The following is a 17,610-nucleotide window of genomic DNA, read 5'->3' as shown; positions in this document are numbered from 1 at the left end:
GTTCAGGTTGTTCATCATTTTCATTTGTATGTGCCTGGCTTACAGTGGGGGTCTAATAGAGATTTGTTGAGCAGATTTGACTTGAATAAAGAAGAAGAAGCGTGAAATTGAAATTTCAAATGTTCTTACAGATTAATTTGTTTTGTTACATATATATACAAATTTTGCATCATCTCAGCTTCCTGCTGGATTTGAAATAACTTTCTAAAACTCAAACCCTCTGGTTGTGAAAATCAAGTTCATAAAATAAACTAATATATCATTTCTTGTGCCTGGAGCCAGAGACTGGAACAATAAGTAAGAAAAATATGAACTCTGCCTCATCCATCTGATTGTTGTCTCCTGGAGCGCTGAAACGCACCGAGAGGAACAGGAGTGTACGTTTATTTCTCTGAGGCCGTCCTGTAAAGAAGAAAAAGCCGGGGGGAACAATATCATAGACTAGATGGTATTTTTACCACCCGGTGTATACATTAGAATATTTTGTAGCACCTCTAATAAAAGCCTAATTCACAGCTCTATTAAAGCAGCTTAAGGTTCCCATCAAAACTGAAAGGAAGGCACCGAGTTTCCCATACACCCGGCCCCCAGACATGCAGACCCCCCCACTATCAGCATCACTCGCAAGGATGGTGCATCTGTTACCACAGATGGACCTACATGAAAACATCATAATTACCCAAAGTCCATCGTTTACTTTAGGGTTCACTTTTGTTGTACATTCTATGGATTTGGTCAAACATACAATGACATATATCGATCGTTATAATATCACACAGAGTATTTTTATTGCTCAAAAAATCTATAGACTCTGCCTATCCGCCCCTCTCTCCCCACCCACCTCTGACAACCACTAATCTTTTTGCCGTCTCCATGGTTTTGCCTTTTCCAGAATGTCACAGTCAGAGTCATATTGCATGTAGCCTTGCAGATTGGCTTCTCTCAGCTAATAATATGCATTTAACTTTCCTCCATGTTCTTTTGTAGCTTAATAGCTCATTTCTTTTTAGTGCTGAATAATATTCCATTGTCTGGATGTGTCAGAGTTTCTCCGTTCACCTACTGAAAGACACCTTGGTTGCTTCTAAGTATTGACAATTATGAATAATGTTGCTATAAAGATCCATGTGCAGGTTTTGTGTGCACGTAAGTTTTCAACACCTTTGGGCAAACACCAAAAATTGTGATTGCTGGGTTGTATGGTTTGAGTAATTTAGTAAGCAACCTCCAAATGTTTTCCAAAGTGGCTGCACCTTTTTGCATCTCCACCAGTGATGACTGAGAGTTTTTGGTGTTCCACATCCTTGTCAGCATTTGGTGTTGTCAGTTTTCCAGATTTTAGCTATTCTAACAGGTGTGTAGTAGTATTGCATTGCCATTTTAATTTGTATTTCCCTGATGACATATGATGTAAGCATATTTTCATGTGTTTATTTGCCATCTGTGTATCTTCTTTGGTGAAGTGTCTGTTAAGGTCTAAAGTCAATTTTTTTATTCAAATTGTTTTTTGTGATTTTTTTATTGTTGAGTTTTAAGGGTTCTTCATATATTTTGGATAACAGTATTCCTTCAGATGCGTCTTCTGCAAATGTTTTCTTCCAGTCTGTGGTTTGTCTTCTAATTGTCTTGACATTGTCTTTTGCGGAGCAGAAGTTTTTAATTTTAATGAAGTTTGGCTTATCAATTATTTCTTTTATGGATTATGTCTTTTGTGTTATATCTAAAAAGATATCACCCTAATCATAGGTTTTCTCCCATGTTTTCCTAGGAGTTTTATAGTCTTGTGTTTTATATTTAGGCCTACGATCCATTATGAGTTAGTTTTTGTGAAGGGTGTGAGGTCTGTGTCTAGATTAATTATTTTGCGTTTAGATGTCCATTATTCCAGGACCATTGGCGGAAGAGACTATTTTTCTCCATTGTATTGTTTTTGATCCTTTGTCAAGGATCAGTTGACTGTGTTTAGGTGGCTCTATTTCTGGGCTTTCAATCCTGTCCCATTGGCCTATTTGTGCATTCCTTCACTAAGACCATGCTGTCTTGATTACTGTAGTTTATATTTAGTCTTAAGGTAAGATAGCATCAATCCTCCAACTTTTTTTATCTTCCTCCTACTGGCTATTCTGGCTTTTTTTTTTTTTTGCCTCACCACATAAACTTTAGAATTACTTTGCCAATATCTATAAAATAACTTGCTGGAATTTTGATTAGGATTGCATTGAATCTACGGATAAAGTTGGAAAGAGCCGGCATTTTGACAATATTGAACACGTCCCAGGCTTTGTACCTGACCTTGGCCTCTCCCCCAGCTCCTGCTTACTTCTCCTCATCTTGCAGGTCTCTTTGTAAAGTCACTTAAATGTCACATCCTCAGGGAAGTCTTCCCTATAACCCTGAATTAGATTGGTCTCCGTTATTCTTTTGTAGCACCAATCACAGCTGCAGCTCAGTGGTCATCTGTGCAGGTCTCTGCTGTATGTGCCTCCTCTGATGACCTCTAACCTCCCCATGAGGGCCTTTACGTGTCTTATTGACTTTTTTGTCCCCAACATTTATTACGCTCTCTGACATGTACTGTATTTTCAAAAATACTTGATGAATAAATGAATGATGGGAAAACGCAGGCTAGCAGATGTTAAGTAAATTATTCAAAGTCCAAAAACTAGTAAGTGATATAAGTAGATTTTAAGCCAGGGGCTATTGAATTCCAAAGGCTGCAATTTAGTACAATAAAAAAGAAAATGGAAAATTGGTTTAGGATTATAAAAACCCTTTAAGATTAAATAGGCAGATGATATTTATTTTTATTTATTTATTTAGTTGTTGTTGTTAATCTTCACCCTAAGATGTTTTTTCCATTGATTTTTTAGAGAAAGTGGAAGGAAGGGAGGAGGGAGAGAGAGAGACATCTATGTGAGGGAGACACATGGATTGGATAGAACCTGCAACCCAGGCCCATGCCCTTGAACAGGAATCGAACCTGCCACCCTTAGGTGGGCTGGCCGATGCTCAGACCACTGAGCAACACTGGCCGGGGCAATAAGCAGATGATATTTCATAAGGGGAAATATAATATCCTCCATTAAGTGAAAAGCAACAAAAACTTAAACAGGTTCATAACGGTCGCCCCCACCGTTACAGAAGTAACCCCCGTCATAGGTCACGCCAGGTATCGCAGTGAACATGGCATATGGGTTGTCTTTATTCAAACCGCATAATAACTCTGAGATAGGTGTTGTCAAAATTCCCGTTTTCAAGACTTAAATCTTTTCCCAGTAACATAGCCAATCAAACCCAGGGAGTTTGACTTGAGAGCCCACATGAACTGAAGAAGAAATTTGTAAGACTTTAAGGTTTAAACTTTGGAATTTCTGTGTTGTTTTGCTTATTTATGCCTACAATCTACAGATTTTGGGTAACTAAAATTACAGGTGGCCCAACTGCCAAAAAAGGTTGTAATTTTAGGCTGATTTATTCTAAGTGTAAATTCCAGGATGAAGGAGATAATAGCCTCTAGGTTCCTTTCCTTGAAATGGTTAATTTTTCGGTATACCTAGCTTGGGAACAGGAGTTCTTGGTCACCTTCCATAAAGGGAAAATAGCTTTCTGGATAGAAATCTAGCCAGACGTGCGCGGAACTTCAGGAAAGAATTGCAGAGTGTGAAGGAGAAATCCAGTTTCTGGCTCTCGTGGAGGACGCTGCTGCCCCCTTGTGTCTTGATGTTGTAATAAAACACCCAGCATGTTTGAGGCCGGCTCATCCTGTACACACAGTGGGCATCATCTGAGCTCCAGAGACCCCTTTAACACGGTGTTGGCGACCCAGGCCTAGCGTCTCCTTCTGGGCAACCCTGGAAGCATTATGGGCCCAGACACAGCTGCCCTCTTGGGCAGCTTTCCTGACCCTTGCTAATTAGAGAAAAAATCCTCTGAAGAATCACTGTAAGGCAAAGAAGGGTAGAAACTTCTCAAGTACTTGCAACAAACATAATTTTATTAAACAGAATAAACATTCCTTCACCTTACAGCCAAGCTTCAGAGACTCAGGGCTGCTCCTGAAATTGTGGTTTGCTCAGAGGCAAATGCTTGAGGAGGAACAAAATATTCTTTTCTCAGAATCAGAAAGAAGAAAGTGGAAGTAAAGGAATATGTGATAGAATGTGATAGAGCCGGGCTTGCCCTTGCCCTGCACCTTCCTCATGAAAGCAAGTGACCCGAGGACTCGAGATTCTGTCCACCGGGTGTCCTCAACTGTGGCATTTGAATCACTTTATGAAGAGTAGTTAGATTTCTCATGATGTTTTGCCCTGATGGACTTTCATATGATATTTATTTGTATGAATATATAAATAATTCCTGTCTCCCCCGTAGACTGTAATTCTAAATGGGTGGGTATCGTGTTTGTTGGTCTAAGAATATTTGTTGAATAAATTATTAGTAATTTTTGGGTGGTGAATTAATGGGGTTGAGAAATATTGGGATAATAGTTCTCCATCTGTGTATTTTTCTTTCCTATAGTTGCACTTGCCTTTCTGGAGGGAAATTAGTAAGATATACAGTAAAGATCTTTTAGTCAAACTCAGGTTCAGATCCCAGTCCTACTGCTCAAAATCTTTCTGAACTTAGGAAAGGTCATAAAATCCTTTTCTAGAAGCTCTTTAAATAAAATAACTCAACACGCATTCCAATAAAGGTTCAAGACTTGGGCCCAATCCCAGGAAGGCTTTTCCTGCAAAATTTGGGCAACTTCATTTTGCAAAATCAGCATAAGTGACTAGAAGAGAGAATGTTAAATCAATATTTGTAGAGCTCCTAAAATAAGGCTAAGATCTTTATATATCTAATGTCAATGAGCTATCATCTCTTCATATAAAATGCTATTGCTTTCCACATTTTGTAGACTGACACTCAGAGGTCCAGGACATTTCAGTGATTTCTTTTAAATCTCATATAATCTTCCTCTAACAGAGAGTAAGAGAGCAGAGGTGAGGCTGAGGAGGACATTTGTCTTGCACCTTGGATTTCTCCTTGGTCCTGGTGCCTGTAGGGCCTAGTGCCGCTCAGAATGCGCCCACGTCACCGCACACCAGCAGCTGAGTTCAGTCGTGACTATCATCAAGCACTCATCTCTCTTTCTGTACTATGTGGGAAGGCTTTCTCCATTTTTTTTTTTTTTTTTTACAATCTGAAATTTATATTTAACCACTTAGCTCCAAAGAGTGTATTCAGGGAATAAAGAAGGTTCTTAATGCAAATTTTGGAAGTTGTAAAATATCTAACATTTTAGTTGCATCCAGTTTTTCGTTTTCATACATTGTCTATCTTAATTTTCATTTGTCTTATTGCCTGTGATGTCAACATTTCCTAGAGGTCATGTTACAGGTAAGGAAACTTACAGATAAGTCAGAGAGTAAATGACTTCCTAAGGATTCGAATACCTGGGAACATTAGAACAGGAACGTAAAACTAGTTCTAGATCTTCGTGATCAGCTTTTATGCTCTGAAAACAGAACTAATTCTATTATTTTTAAATGAGTTTTTTTATAACCCAGGCGTTGTATACAGTAAGGTTTCTAAAATTTGTGTTGAAATAAGAAATGCTTTCTCTTGAGCCTGGTGGTCTCCCTTTATTTCTCTGATCATATTTATGATAAGCAGTCCTGAAGGTTGGGGGTGGAACCAAGAGTTTGACCACATAAGTTCTTCAAAACCATTTCATGGTCTCTGGTGTGGCCGGGAACAGACATGTATATAAGAGAAGGGGAACTTTGAAAAGCATAACACAAGGCATCAGAAATGTTCCTCAGCACAACTGGACAGAGAAGAATAGGGAAGTCACAGGAAAAAATTATTTTGGAGTTCATGGAAGTCTAAAAACTTGCACACAAGTTTTTGAGCAAACTTCCAGAGCAAGTTTATTTCCTAATTTCTTAAAGCTAAGAACTGGTTGAATACTGATCCATTCAGGATAAACATGGTTAGTACTCTCTGTTCTGAGCACTGCTAGGCTCTGTAGAGACTGGTCCCTGCCTTCAGGTATTTACCAAGTCTAAAGGGAGCAGGGAGGCCCACAAGCACAATCTAATGATATCACCCTTCCAGGTCATGGTGTTGTGCCATTTAAATTTTGAAAATCTCCTACAATTGTAGGATGCCTGGGCATCTTTAAATCGTCATGTGACTAAGAGAGTGACTGTTCAGAGCAATCCCAGTTTCCAATGAAAGAAGTGGGGAGTAGAAATATAAGTTAAAAGAAACTATACTTTCCCGATTAGATTAGGTATCAAGCCAGGTGGAATAATGTGTAGAGACAGCCATGCTTTCCAAGTGCAAGTCTCTGAGAATAAAATGGGCCATCCATCATCTGTACTGTAACAGTGAGTTCACTTCTCCTGTCCTGTGAAAGTCGTCCTTGCTGGAGGTGGTGAAGTGTTTTGTTTTCACATTTTAATCAGCTAATTAATGGAAAATATAAAAGGACATCTCAAAAGATTAAAAAATTATCTTGGCTATGAAATAATTATACTATCCTATACTATATACTATACTATATAATCATCAAGCATATACACTTGATATGCTCACATCTTTAAAATTAAGAAAATAAAAAGCCAGTCTTTCCCAAATGTTAAATATGTACAAGCAGTGGTGATACATCTGTAGCATATAATGCAGCTTGTTAGAGCATCCTTCTGTAAGGAGACTTCTTATCTGATCTGTAGGCACCACAAACATCAGAATCTCCTATTATCCACTATAATAATTGGGTAGAGTCCACATGGTACACATAATGGTAATGTGAAAATAGTTTTAAATTATGACTTTATAAAATAACTAATGAACAGTTGGAGTCTTACTCAACATAAGAACTTCAGAATTTAGGATTACATTCACCTAGGTATAAACAAACATATGCGTTATTACATATGCAGTTAAGTTCTCAGGTGAATTTAAAATATCCCCTCCCCCTGTAACCGGTAAAACTACCTACCCTTTCTGAGCAAGGGAGAAACAGCTTATCGGTTCTTTCCTGGCACATCAGCCAGAATATTACTTCATAACAGAATCTTCATGGCCGCAAATGTTAAAAGATATATTTCTCCGGTCAGCAGGGGTGCTTTGCTTATTGATTTCCCTCAAGGAGTCCTGCTGATGGAGCAGCCACCAGCTCGCACATGGCCGCCATGCCAGAAAGAAAACAGCTCTGTCATGCTTGATGTCAGCAATTAAACGCTGCACCCCAAGAATGTTGTATGTCTAGAAGGGTTCTGATCACGTCTGAGGAGAGGAGGAGGGCTAGAATGTTCTCACACCACCAAGCGATTCTGGAACCCCAGCTGGGTGTCCTAAAAGTCAGCTCAGCTTTGACACTATCTACCCAGATTAGCATCAGATTCCACAGGTAAAGGGCTCAGTCCCACAAGACTGTCCTCCACTTCAGAGGCCAATCCCTAGCCCAGGTTTTTTCCTGTGGTTCTAACTGACCTGCTATAAAACACAGGGTCCTATGACCCCCTTCTTGGGTTTGATTCATTTGCTAGAGTGGCCCACAGAAGTCACTCAGGAAACCCACTTATTCACTAGATTCCCAGCTTATGCAGTAGGCCTGGGGGCGGTGCAGGGTGAAGGGAGTCAAATGGGGGGAAAAGGGGAATATGTGTAATACTTTGAACAATAAAGATAGATTTAAAAAATAAAAAGGATATGACTCAGGAACACCCAGGTAGAAGAGATGCATAGGACAAGGGTTGGGAAAAGGGGGCTGTGCTTCAGGCCCTCTCACAGAACCCTGCTGTCACCAAATCCCCATGTGTCTACTAACCCAAAAGCTCTCTGAACTCCCTTTTTGGTTTTATGGAGGCTTCATTACATGAGCACAATTGATTAAGTTATCAATTATTGATCATTAAGTCAATTTCCACCTTATCCCTTCTCAGAGATGGGGGGGTGCTGAAAATTCCAATTCTCTAGTCATGTGATTGGCTCTCTGACAACCAGCGGGACATACTTAGGTGGGGTCTAAAAGTCACCTCACTAACAATAAAAGAAACCTTTATCTCTCTTATCACTCCTAAAATTCCAATGGTTTTAGGAGCTCTGTGCCAAAAATGGGGACAAAGACTAATATATACATATACTTTTTATTAGAAATCACAGTATCAGAGTCACTTCTGCCATCTCTTCATTGGACAGTTTGTCATGTGGTCATAGTCAACCATTAGGTACCATGAAATGCAATCTTCCTAGATGTTCAAAACCAGGGAAAACTTGTTGAGAACTAGCACGAAAGGCTGCCGCACATAAAATCTCTCCTCTCCTTGTCCACTTTAGCTGCTCCCCTTGGTGCATGTCATGGGTTACTGCTACTTGCTTTAATGTCCTGGATGCCTTCTGGTCTTTGCTTGTGGACTTGTGCACAGCTCACTTTCAGTACGGTCTCTAGCAACTGTACTGTTTACAAAGGCAAGTTCCTCTAAGAAAAACCAACTTACCCGCCACCTATTCTAGCCAGAGGAATGGAAGTTCACCTTATTTGCGTAGTTACGTGTGTCACCATCTTCCTCTTCTCGGATCTGAGTGCCCAGTCTGTGCGCTCCTTCTGTGTAGCTCTGCCACAATCTGCCTGTGCAGGTCCCTCAACAGGCTGTCTGTCTGCTTTCTCTGTCAGGAAGGATAACAGAAGGACCAGCCATGGACAAAACATGGATGCCCTGACCTGTTTGTTGGTGGAAACCCAAGGTTTTCAGTGTAAGCGCCTCACCACCACTGCCATGAATGGCCTCCTAGCAAGAGTGGTGGGTGTGAGAGATGGTGACATTCATAGATGCTTAAAAGATATTATAAAAGGGTCCCCAAGGGACTATTTATTTCACAAGAACTTTTAGTTTTTTCCCCATGATATTTTTGTACCATAATTCTTTCTGGATTTCTGAAGAGGTACCTCTAAACGTTTAATAATAGTTCTGAACTGGAGGAGATGGCTTACACTGGAACATGCTGATCTATGGGAAGAGGAGATTTCAGCCAGTGGAGTGGACAGATATTATTGAGAAAATACATCTGATTTGCATACTACTGCAATCATTTCTAGAACATTCCACCAGAGTTCTGACCGTTTTCGAGGAAATACAAAAGGCCTTCTTATGAAGTAAAAGTATATGGATTCATGATGCATCTCAAAGATCTAATTCTTTTAGCAACTTCCTATGCATACATGGATCTCTCTTTAAAGCACTTTACATGATCTACTGTATTTTGAATGTACTCATCTAAGCATTACTAGGAAAAGATCTCCTTTAAATTAATGAATAAAAGGCTCCTGGGTTTCTACTGACATTTATTTCCAGCGTGGTGGCCTTTATTCTTCTCAGCTGTCATTTACAATTGCAATATTCCCGTGCCTTTGAGGGTAAGCTCTGACGATATTGGATAAACTCAATTTATAATGCTGGAGTAGGAGGCATAACTCATATCTGCTTTACAGGCTCATTGCATTATATTAGACCTGCACTCTGCTGGGTTCACCTGCTTTGCTGAATACCATTTAACCCTGCTATAGCCACATTGATGTTACAGCAACTCTTTGTATAATGGAATCCTGCTTACCAAATTCTTGATTATTGCTATTGCACTAATAGCTAATATTTAATGGGCAACATGTGTGCAAAGAAGAGGGCTAAGATAACAAAACATTCATTATCTTATTAATTTTTACAACATCTTTCTGATGTCAGTAGTTATCCCCATGTTACAGGGGAGAACACTGAGACTCAGATTCTTACATTAAGCAACTTGTCTGAAGCTACACAGCCTGTAAGTGGCAGAGCAGGGGTTCAAGCCAGTTCTTCTATATAACTCCAGAGCCCAGGAGCATGAGCATGTCACTACATTATTCTAAATACTACCTGGCAGAATATACCAGCTATTGCATGGACATGAAGGCATTTGTGGTATCCATTCATCAGCCTAACCTCAGGAAACCCAGACACAAGATAAGGCTCAGCAATCTACCACGTGGCTTACGGACGATTCCTCTAACCTCAACCTCAATCTCTTTGCCTTTAAAATGAAGCCATTGAAAGGAGTTATCTCTAAAGTTGCTTAAACACTCAAGTCTCCTGATTCTGTCATCAATAGACCATGTTCTGCCATTTTCTAATCATGAGAACATGGGCAGTTTCTCTCGAAGGCAGTTTGCTCGTCTGTAAAGTGGAGATAATGCTAACATCCATTTATTCACATGACTTAATCCACATAAAGCATTTAACACAGTGCTTGCAACATAGAAAGTGCTCATGTGTATGTTTGTCATCATCATTGTCATCACCATCATCATGTTGTTATAAAAATCACTACTTTATTACTACTGACATGAGTCATAAATAAGCAAAATATTCATTGTACATTTACAACCGATCTTGACCTTCACATGTATCATGACACTCCCTGAAGGGACCCAGAAGGGTCATCAGGGAACACCTCTGTAAGGCTCCAAACAGCAAATGTCCCTTCACCAGCTGACAAATGTATGGCAGCTATGTGCTCAAAAAAGCTCATTCCACACTATTACATCCTGATCATATCATGGTGAAATGTTTAAGAAGCAATTTTAAAAAAATCACTCTCTGGTCATAATAGATTAATGCACCAGCAGGCAAAGTACCGTGACACCTTAGGTCCTTAACATTTGACAGAGTAGTTCATTTTAACCTGACCTAAAAACCAGACCTTTATCCAAAGCACTTTAGTGTCTAGCCATTTATAATTAAAGTGTATGTAGTAGGGAGGAAGGCGGAGAGGTCCTTACTGCACTAAAGACAATAATTTCTCAAAAAAAATTTAAAAACATTTTCCACAAATTCTCAAACTATAATTCATAATACAGGGGTAGGCAAAAGTAATCTTACAGTTGTTCATATGGAAAAAAAGACATGCAGGTTATGATTCTTGCAATAGCTTTATTAACTCTGTTATGCTTACTCGATTGTAAACCTACTTTTGCCCACCCTGTATCTATATTTTTTTAATCAATGTCCTCAGTTCTAATTGAAATGTCTTCATTTGGCTCTAGAGGCATTTCCACAGATCGTTTACCAGGAGGCCACCTTTTCAGTTTTAATGGAAAAACAGATAATCCAGACATAAGATAACATTGCAATCAATGGAGTTAGGCATTTGTGAGTTTTATTTCGCTGAACTTTAATTTCATAAGAGCAAACATGGAATTTTTAAAACTCACTCCTATATCCCCAATGAGCATAACAGTGCTTGATACATAGAAGTCATTGAATAACTATTTGTTGAAAGAATAAATAGATGGATAGCTTTGAAAAAAGCTGTCATTCAATATTTTACTTCATTTTAATCTCTCTGAGCTTCTCTTTTTCATCTCTAAATAATTCCTACCTTTTGAAGTCAATAGAAAACAACCAAAGAGGTGATGTCTGTAAGAAGGCATGGAATCTGGGCTCAGTAAACGGTTGTTATGTGATAACGTGGCCCTACAGTTTGCTCTCAGAGCATCCTTGTATTCGTGAAAACAGGCACATCTCTCTCTCTCAGAGAGATCTGTACAGATCCTTGACATCCTCTGGCAATTTTCAGAATGACAATTAGACTCATGAGGGAAGAAAATTATTGCTGTTTACTCATGGGATCTGGTGCATGTGAAATCCCCATGTGATCCTGGTCAGCAGCCCCTCCAGCTGTAAAACTTTCTCATAAACCAGTGGAGGTGGGTACATATTGGTGCAGCCTTCCTAGGAAGCATCGTCACGGTGCATAGAAGGAGCTCAAACCCTTTGGTCTTGTGATTCTTCTACTGGGATGAGTCGTAAACAATGAACCACAGGTGCAGTCAAAGATGTACGCTCTAGAACATTAATTACATCATTATTGCTATGTAGTAAAAATGCTGAACTCCCCTTAATATCCAACAATATGGTAAATTCAATGGATGCAGTATTATGCAGCCATTAAAAATCATGACACGGAAAATGTTCGGGATATTTTCTAAAACTTAAAAAATAATAAGATACAGTTCCATGTTCTTGTATTATCTCCATTTTATTTGTAGAGTATGTTAATATATCATTAGATACATGACCTAAATGTTCTTACAGTAGTACAATTATGGGCAAATTTTATTTACTTAATTTTTTTTCCATAGACAACATATATTCACAGAACAGTAATTAGTTAATAATCAGACAATTTCATTAGAACATAGAATATAGAAGTCATAAGGGCTTGTAGAAGGTTATTGTCTCTTGTCAAAGTGTAGATGACTGAGATTTCCTCACTTTCCCTAAACATGGGAGCTCAACTGCTTCTTGGATCCTTCTTCTAAAACTGAAGAATCCCTGATGAAAAGCTGCACCCTGAGATGCTAAAGCCTTATGGGACATGTTGGCTGGAAAATATCATAACTGTAGAATGACACTAGGGGGGAAGACTTCATCCTGCTAAACGATTTGATGATGGTGATACTGACGCATCAGTGGGAGGACGATTTCAGAACACAGAGTATATTTCAAATAAGCCTCCGAGACAGACATTGAGAACAGTTCACCAAATCTGTGTTCTTATCTTCTTCCTGGGCACATGAGACTTCTTTCTTTGTTTGGGGGGGGGGGGGGGCATATTCAGTGATTTCTAACTAACAAAATGAGAGTGAAAATGATGGGCACCACTTCACAACCTAGCCCATAAACATCTCCCATGCACACATCTCAATGCCCTTTTTCTCTTTCTGGATGAGACAGTCACAGAGACTTTAGAAGGCACATGTTGAAGACAGCCAGGCTTTCATTAGCCTCTCTCCCTTAATGACTCTGAGAGGAAGGACCATCAGCTAGTCTGTACACTCGCCCAACTCTGTTAGGTGAGCAAGAAATAGACTATATTCTTTTTTAATTTGTTACATACTGAGGGGCCTGTTTGTTACAGCGGCAAGAGATAACCTACCTAATACAGCCACGTTGTCTATCGTGTACAATTAGCTGTACACATGGCCTGGCCAAATTCATTCTTGATGAAGAGGTGTAGATACCACTTTTGTGGATAAACCATTCCTTGAAAGAGGTGGGGAAATAGTTTAAACATAGTCCATTTATACCATTTTTAAAATCACTAGAGTCCTACATAATTTGGTTAATTTTTCTCATGTGAAGGTACTATAATGCATGGGCTTCCTATAAGAACTCAGATTACACTCTTGGGATTGTTATCATCTTTTGTCTTGTTTTTTACCTTTCTTCTTCTATTTGGATACAGGCTCCATGAAGGCAAGACTTTTGACTTGTTTATTGCTGATGCCCCAGTTCCTAGAAAAATCCCTATAATAATAAGTACACAGTATATATTGGTTGAAGATGTAATTTAATGTAATGAATGTGAGATGGAAAAAGAAAAATTCACCTGGTGAGACTTTCCACCCTAAAATTTTCAGTTGGCAGAGAAAGGATTTTTGTCTGATACAGACATGATAAAACACAAAACCAATACATATAAGCAGCCAATTTCTAAATTTTATTTCACATTATAAGATATATTTATCAAATGCTCTTAAAGACCAAAGGCAACTGACAGATTCTCTGAGCACAGAGTCTTCACTTCCCATCTTCATCTCTTGCTAGCATCACTTTAATTCCGAGGCAGGTTTCTAACTCTGACCTTGAAAAAATTCACCACCTGAAGTCAGAGAGCCATTCATCTGCTCTCTTCTTACTATCCCAAGCAGATGGTGCCAAGTTAAATAGCTCATAAATCACAATTTCCATGTGTGAGAGGGTCTAACTACAAAGTATTTATTTGCTTTTAAAATTGGTTCTGTTGCTGCCAACTAGATAGAACCACTTAGTCAAAACTTTGGAGTTATTAGCTATATGCATGCCATCTTCTTTTCTTTCTAGAGTTATCTGTTGATTCTTTTATGTATTACTCAGGATTCTCTAGAAAAACGGAACCTATAGATGTATGTATATACAGAGAGAGATTTATTTTAAGTAATTGGCTTACACAGTTGTGGACACTTAGTCCAAAATCTGATGGGGGAGACAGACAGGCTAGAGGCTTAAGAAGGAGTTGCAGTTCAAAGTTCAAAGGCAGTCTGCTGTACAACCAAGAAGAGATGATGTTGCACATCATATCTAAGGCTCTCTTCTGGAAAATTCCTGCTTGCTTAGTGAAGGTAGCCTTTTGTTCCATTCAAATCTTCAACTGATAATATTAGGCCCACCCACACTATGGAAGGCAATCTGTTTGACTCAAAGTCCACACATTTAAGAGTAAATATCACCCAAAAACAACCTCACAGAAACATCCAGTATAATGTCTGATCAAACATTTGGGCACTGTGGCCCAGACAAGTTGAAACATAAAATTAACCTTCACAGTTTACTTGCTTGCTTTTTTGCTCATTTGTTTTTACTTTTTTTTTTTTTTTTTTTTTTTGGTTTTTGGGGTCATTATTTCCACAGGGATCATCTAATCCAAAACTTGTGGTGACCTGGAAAGTCCCAAACTCACATTCTCGCTCTCCCAGTGGCTGAATAATGGTCTTTACTACAGAACCTGCTGTTCTGCCTGTGTGAATGGTGATACCCAAGTGATAGATTTATTACAACAACTGAGTGGGAGAAATATACACCAACAAGCTTTCTAAATACAAGTTTATATTGAAATTATTATTAAAATTGTGTTTATGTATCAGAGGTCCTACGTTTCAAACGAATGAATGAGAAAATAGAAAAGTTCTCATGTGAAACACACTACGGTTGCAAGTAACTGGCTTATTGGAATAAAGAAATGTCAAATTAATAAATCAACTTTATTTGTGAATGGACAATGATTTTAAGGGTTAAGAGAAGCTTTAAAGACCACGACAGATGATTATTGAAGATCCCAGGAACAGTGTCAAATTTAAAGTACACAAAATATTCATCCCTAAAGTCGAGGATATTCACACACACACACACACACAGACACACACCATTCTTTTCCATTGAATCCTGGGGAAATGCCAGGCAGCTTGGGGGGGGGGTACCATGACAACTGGCCCAAAGGAGCCCAGGTAAGATGGGACTGCTTATGAGAAGCTAATCAAAAGGACTAGACAGAGCTCATCACTTCCTCACCTTCAATGCGCAGTTAGCATCCCACAGTGATCTGATGTTGGATTGTCTGTGATTGTCAGTCTCTGCGGCCCCAGGAGTCTCCACTTCTCAGATTCCTGGCCAGACTGTTCTTGTAACTGCAAAGAGTGGAGGAAGTTTGGCCCTCACCTCAGTCTAAGATCCACTTGTTTAGTCTCTATCTTCTGCACCAAGGCAAATTCCTTCTAACACTGACTATTTCAGTTCCTTTTACAGAAAATGCCCAATGCATGCTGGGAGGGGTAGCCTTGCCCTATGTTCCCACCAGGTCAACAGTCCAACATTAGTGGAGTTCCCAAGGTCAATATCTATGAGTCTTAAATAATTCCACCCATGGGACAAAGGTGGGAATTTATTACCTTCAGGCCTATTTCTTTTCAGAACCTCCCCTCCAAGAATTTAAAACTAAGTGGGGTCCTGCCTCATTCAAGGTCACTTGTTACAAACTGTTAACAAAAATTAGTAGTTATTTCTGGTTGAAACTTCTTGGGCCAGGCCACCTTTGACCCAAATGGAACACCCATTTTCTCATTGAATCTAAGATTTGTGGGTCAACAAATCTCCAGAGGACACAGCACCAAGACCTAGCAAAGGCCATATCATAAGCATCTTGCAATATCCTTGCTTTATGAAAAACAATGTAATTTCCTCTTGCATCTTTGATAATAAACATATGTGTTCTTACAAGCAGAAGTGTGTTTTTATATGCATATATTTTTACATATGCAGGTGTTTTTTATTCTTTCTGTGAAAACTGGGACAAAGAAAACTTTATTATCTTTGTAATAATGGCTGGATGCTTAACTTTCTCAGTGCAGCTTTGCATGGTAGACAGTTCTGTTTTAAAAATGTGCAGAAAGTTAGTTTTATGAGCACTTGGTTCATACTGTTTCTCTACTGCTTTCTCCAGGAATGCCCCAGCGGTGTTGTTAACGAAGAAACCTTCAAAGAGATTTACTCCCAGTTCTTTCCACAGGGAGGTAAGTACCAATGAGGACTTGTTACAGTGCTCTCAGTTAGAATTATGCTTGCAATCTTTTTTCTTTCATTTCCCATTTGGTGCTGCAAGGGGCTGGGGGAGGGGCAGTGTGGTAACCTTCACATACACTTTTTCTAGTGTAGAAGAAAGTTCTAGAATTTTCTCATTGGTTTTTGTTCTTGAGTAATTGTTCATTGTTTTTCCTGTGAGGGGAGGTGAAGTTGCCATTGACCTGTGTGACCTTGGTGAGGTCACTCTCTTTGAGTGTTGACCTTGTATGTTTACCCCTTGCTGAACTACTTACACTTGCCATTTTCAGTTTGGTTTCATCTTTCACGGCATGACTCTACATGTTTAATCATTATGTCAGAGAATTAATATACCGCACTCAAGGGCATCTGAGTTTCAATATATCATAAAAGTAAACGACTTACAAATTATCAACCGTCCACGAGCTTGCTCTTCGGTGTAACACACCAAGCGGTATTATCGGTGCCTAGTACCGTTGTTCTCAAGTACAAAGCACCTTCTGACTATGACAGCCTTGTCCTGTGCCTCCGAGCTTTCACACGCATTAGAGGTGTTATCTGATTCTCCCAACTCTCAAAATTAGGACAAACGTAATTATCCTCAATTTGCAAATGTGAAATCTGGGGCTTAGAGAAATTAAATGGCTTGCTCAGGGCCACACGTCCATTTAGTGGCAGATCTGGGTTAGAACCTAGATTTCTTTGGAGCCTCACCTAGGGTTCTTTCTACTGTTTCTCTGTTTTTCAGTGACCCTTTACTATGACACCCCCACCTGAGAAAAATCAATACCACCCTAGATATTATTTTATTTGGAAAGAAAACAGGAGAGCAGAAGGATAATACATACATGGTAGAGATGAGTAAAGAGATATGTTGGCAGCTGGACCTTTTTGTTTGTCCGTCAGTCACCCATCGGGATGCCCAGCTCAGATTTGTTGCACAGCCTACTGGGTGCCCCGCTATGTGCTAGGTGCTGGTAATGTAAAAGGAATGAGACGTGGAACCTGCCCCAAAAGGCATTCTATTCTAGTATAGCAGATGGGCAATGTCAACATAAAGTATAAGTCAGAGGATACAGGTTTAAAAAAGTACCATTATGGGAGAACCAGGTCAGACGATTAGAGTAGCAGAAGGGAAGGGAGGAAATGAAAACGAGCCTCTCCAGACAAATTGAACATGAGCTGTCATAGCCACCATTAATCTGGCACCTGACATGTGTCGACCCCTGGCATGCATTACCCCTCACCTTCCAACAACCCTAGAAATGATTCTCCCTTTTTAATAACTGTGGGAATGAAGACACAACATCTTTTTACTGCTGTCCACTGAAAAGATCCACCATCATCTCATGCCAAAATAACCCAACAGTCCCCAAATTCATCTCTAATTCTGTACTCCCCGCTTACCCACCATGGTCTGTTCTCAACACAAGCCTAGTGATCCTGC

At 39.4% G+C, this 17,610-nt stretch overlaps 1 protein-coding gene across 7 annotated transcripts in view; it reads left to right on the top strand.

The window, feature by feature from the left end:
• KCNIP4 (potassium voltage-gated channel interacting protein 4) overlaps positions 1-17,610 on the top strand; it is a gene marked incomplete at its 5' end in the record, with an annotated part of 828,309 nt that overhangs the window by 782,035 nt on the left and 28,664 nt on the right. For all 7 annotated transcript variants that reach the window (XM_081132591.1, XM_081132589.1, XM_081132588.1 and 4 more), the window contains one exon: positions 16,066-16,135. In XM_081132591.1, the coding sequence (XP_080988717.1) occupies positions 16,066-16,135 (70 nt within the window). The remainder of the gene's footprint in view (positions 1-16,065; positions 16,136-17,610) is intronic.

Source organism: Miniopterus schreibersii (assembly GCF_964146895.1).
Source record: "Miniopterus schreibersii genome assembly, chromosome: 1".
Taxonomy (NCBI): Eukaryota; Metazoa; Chordata; class Mammalia; order Chiroptera; family Miniopteridae; genus Miniopterus; species Miniopterus schreibersii.
This window is presented reverse-complemented; position numbering and strand designations above follow the sequence as displayed.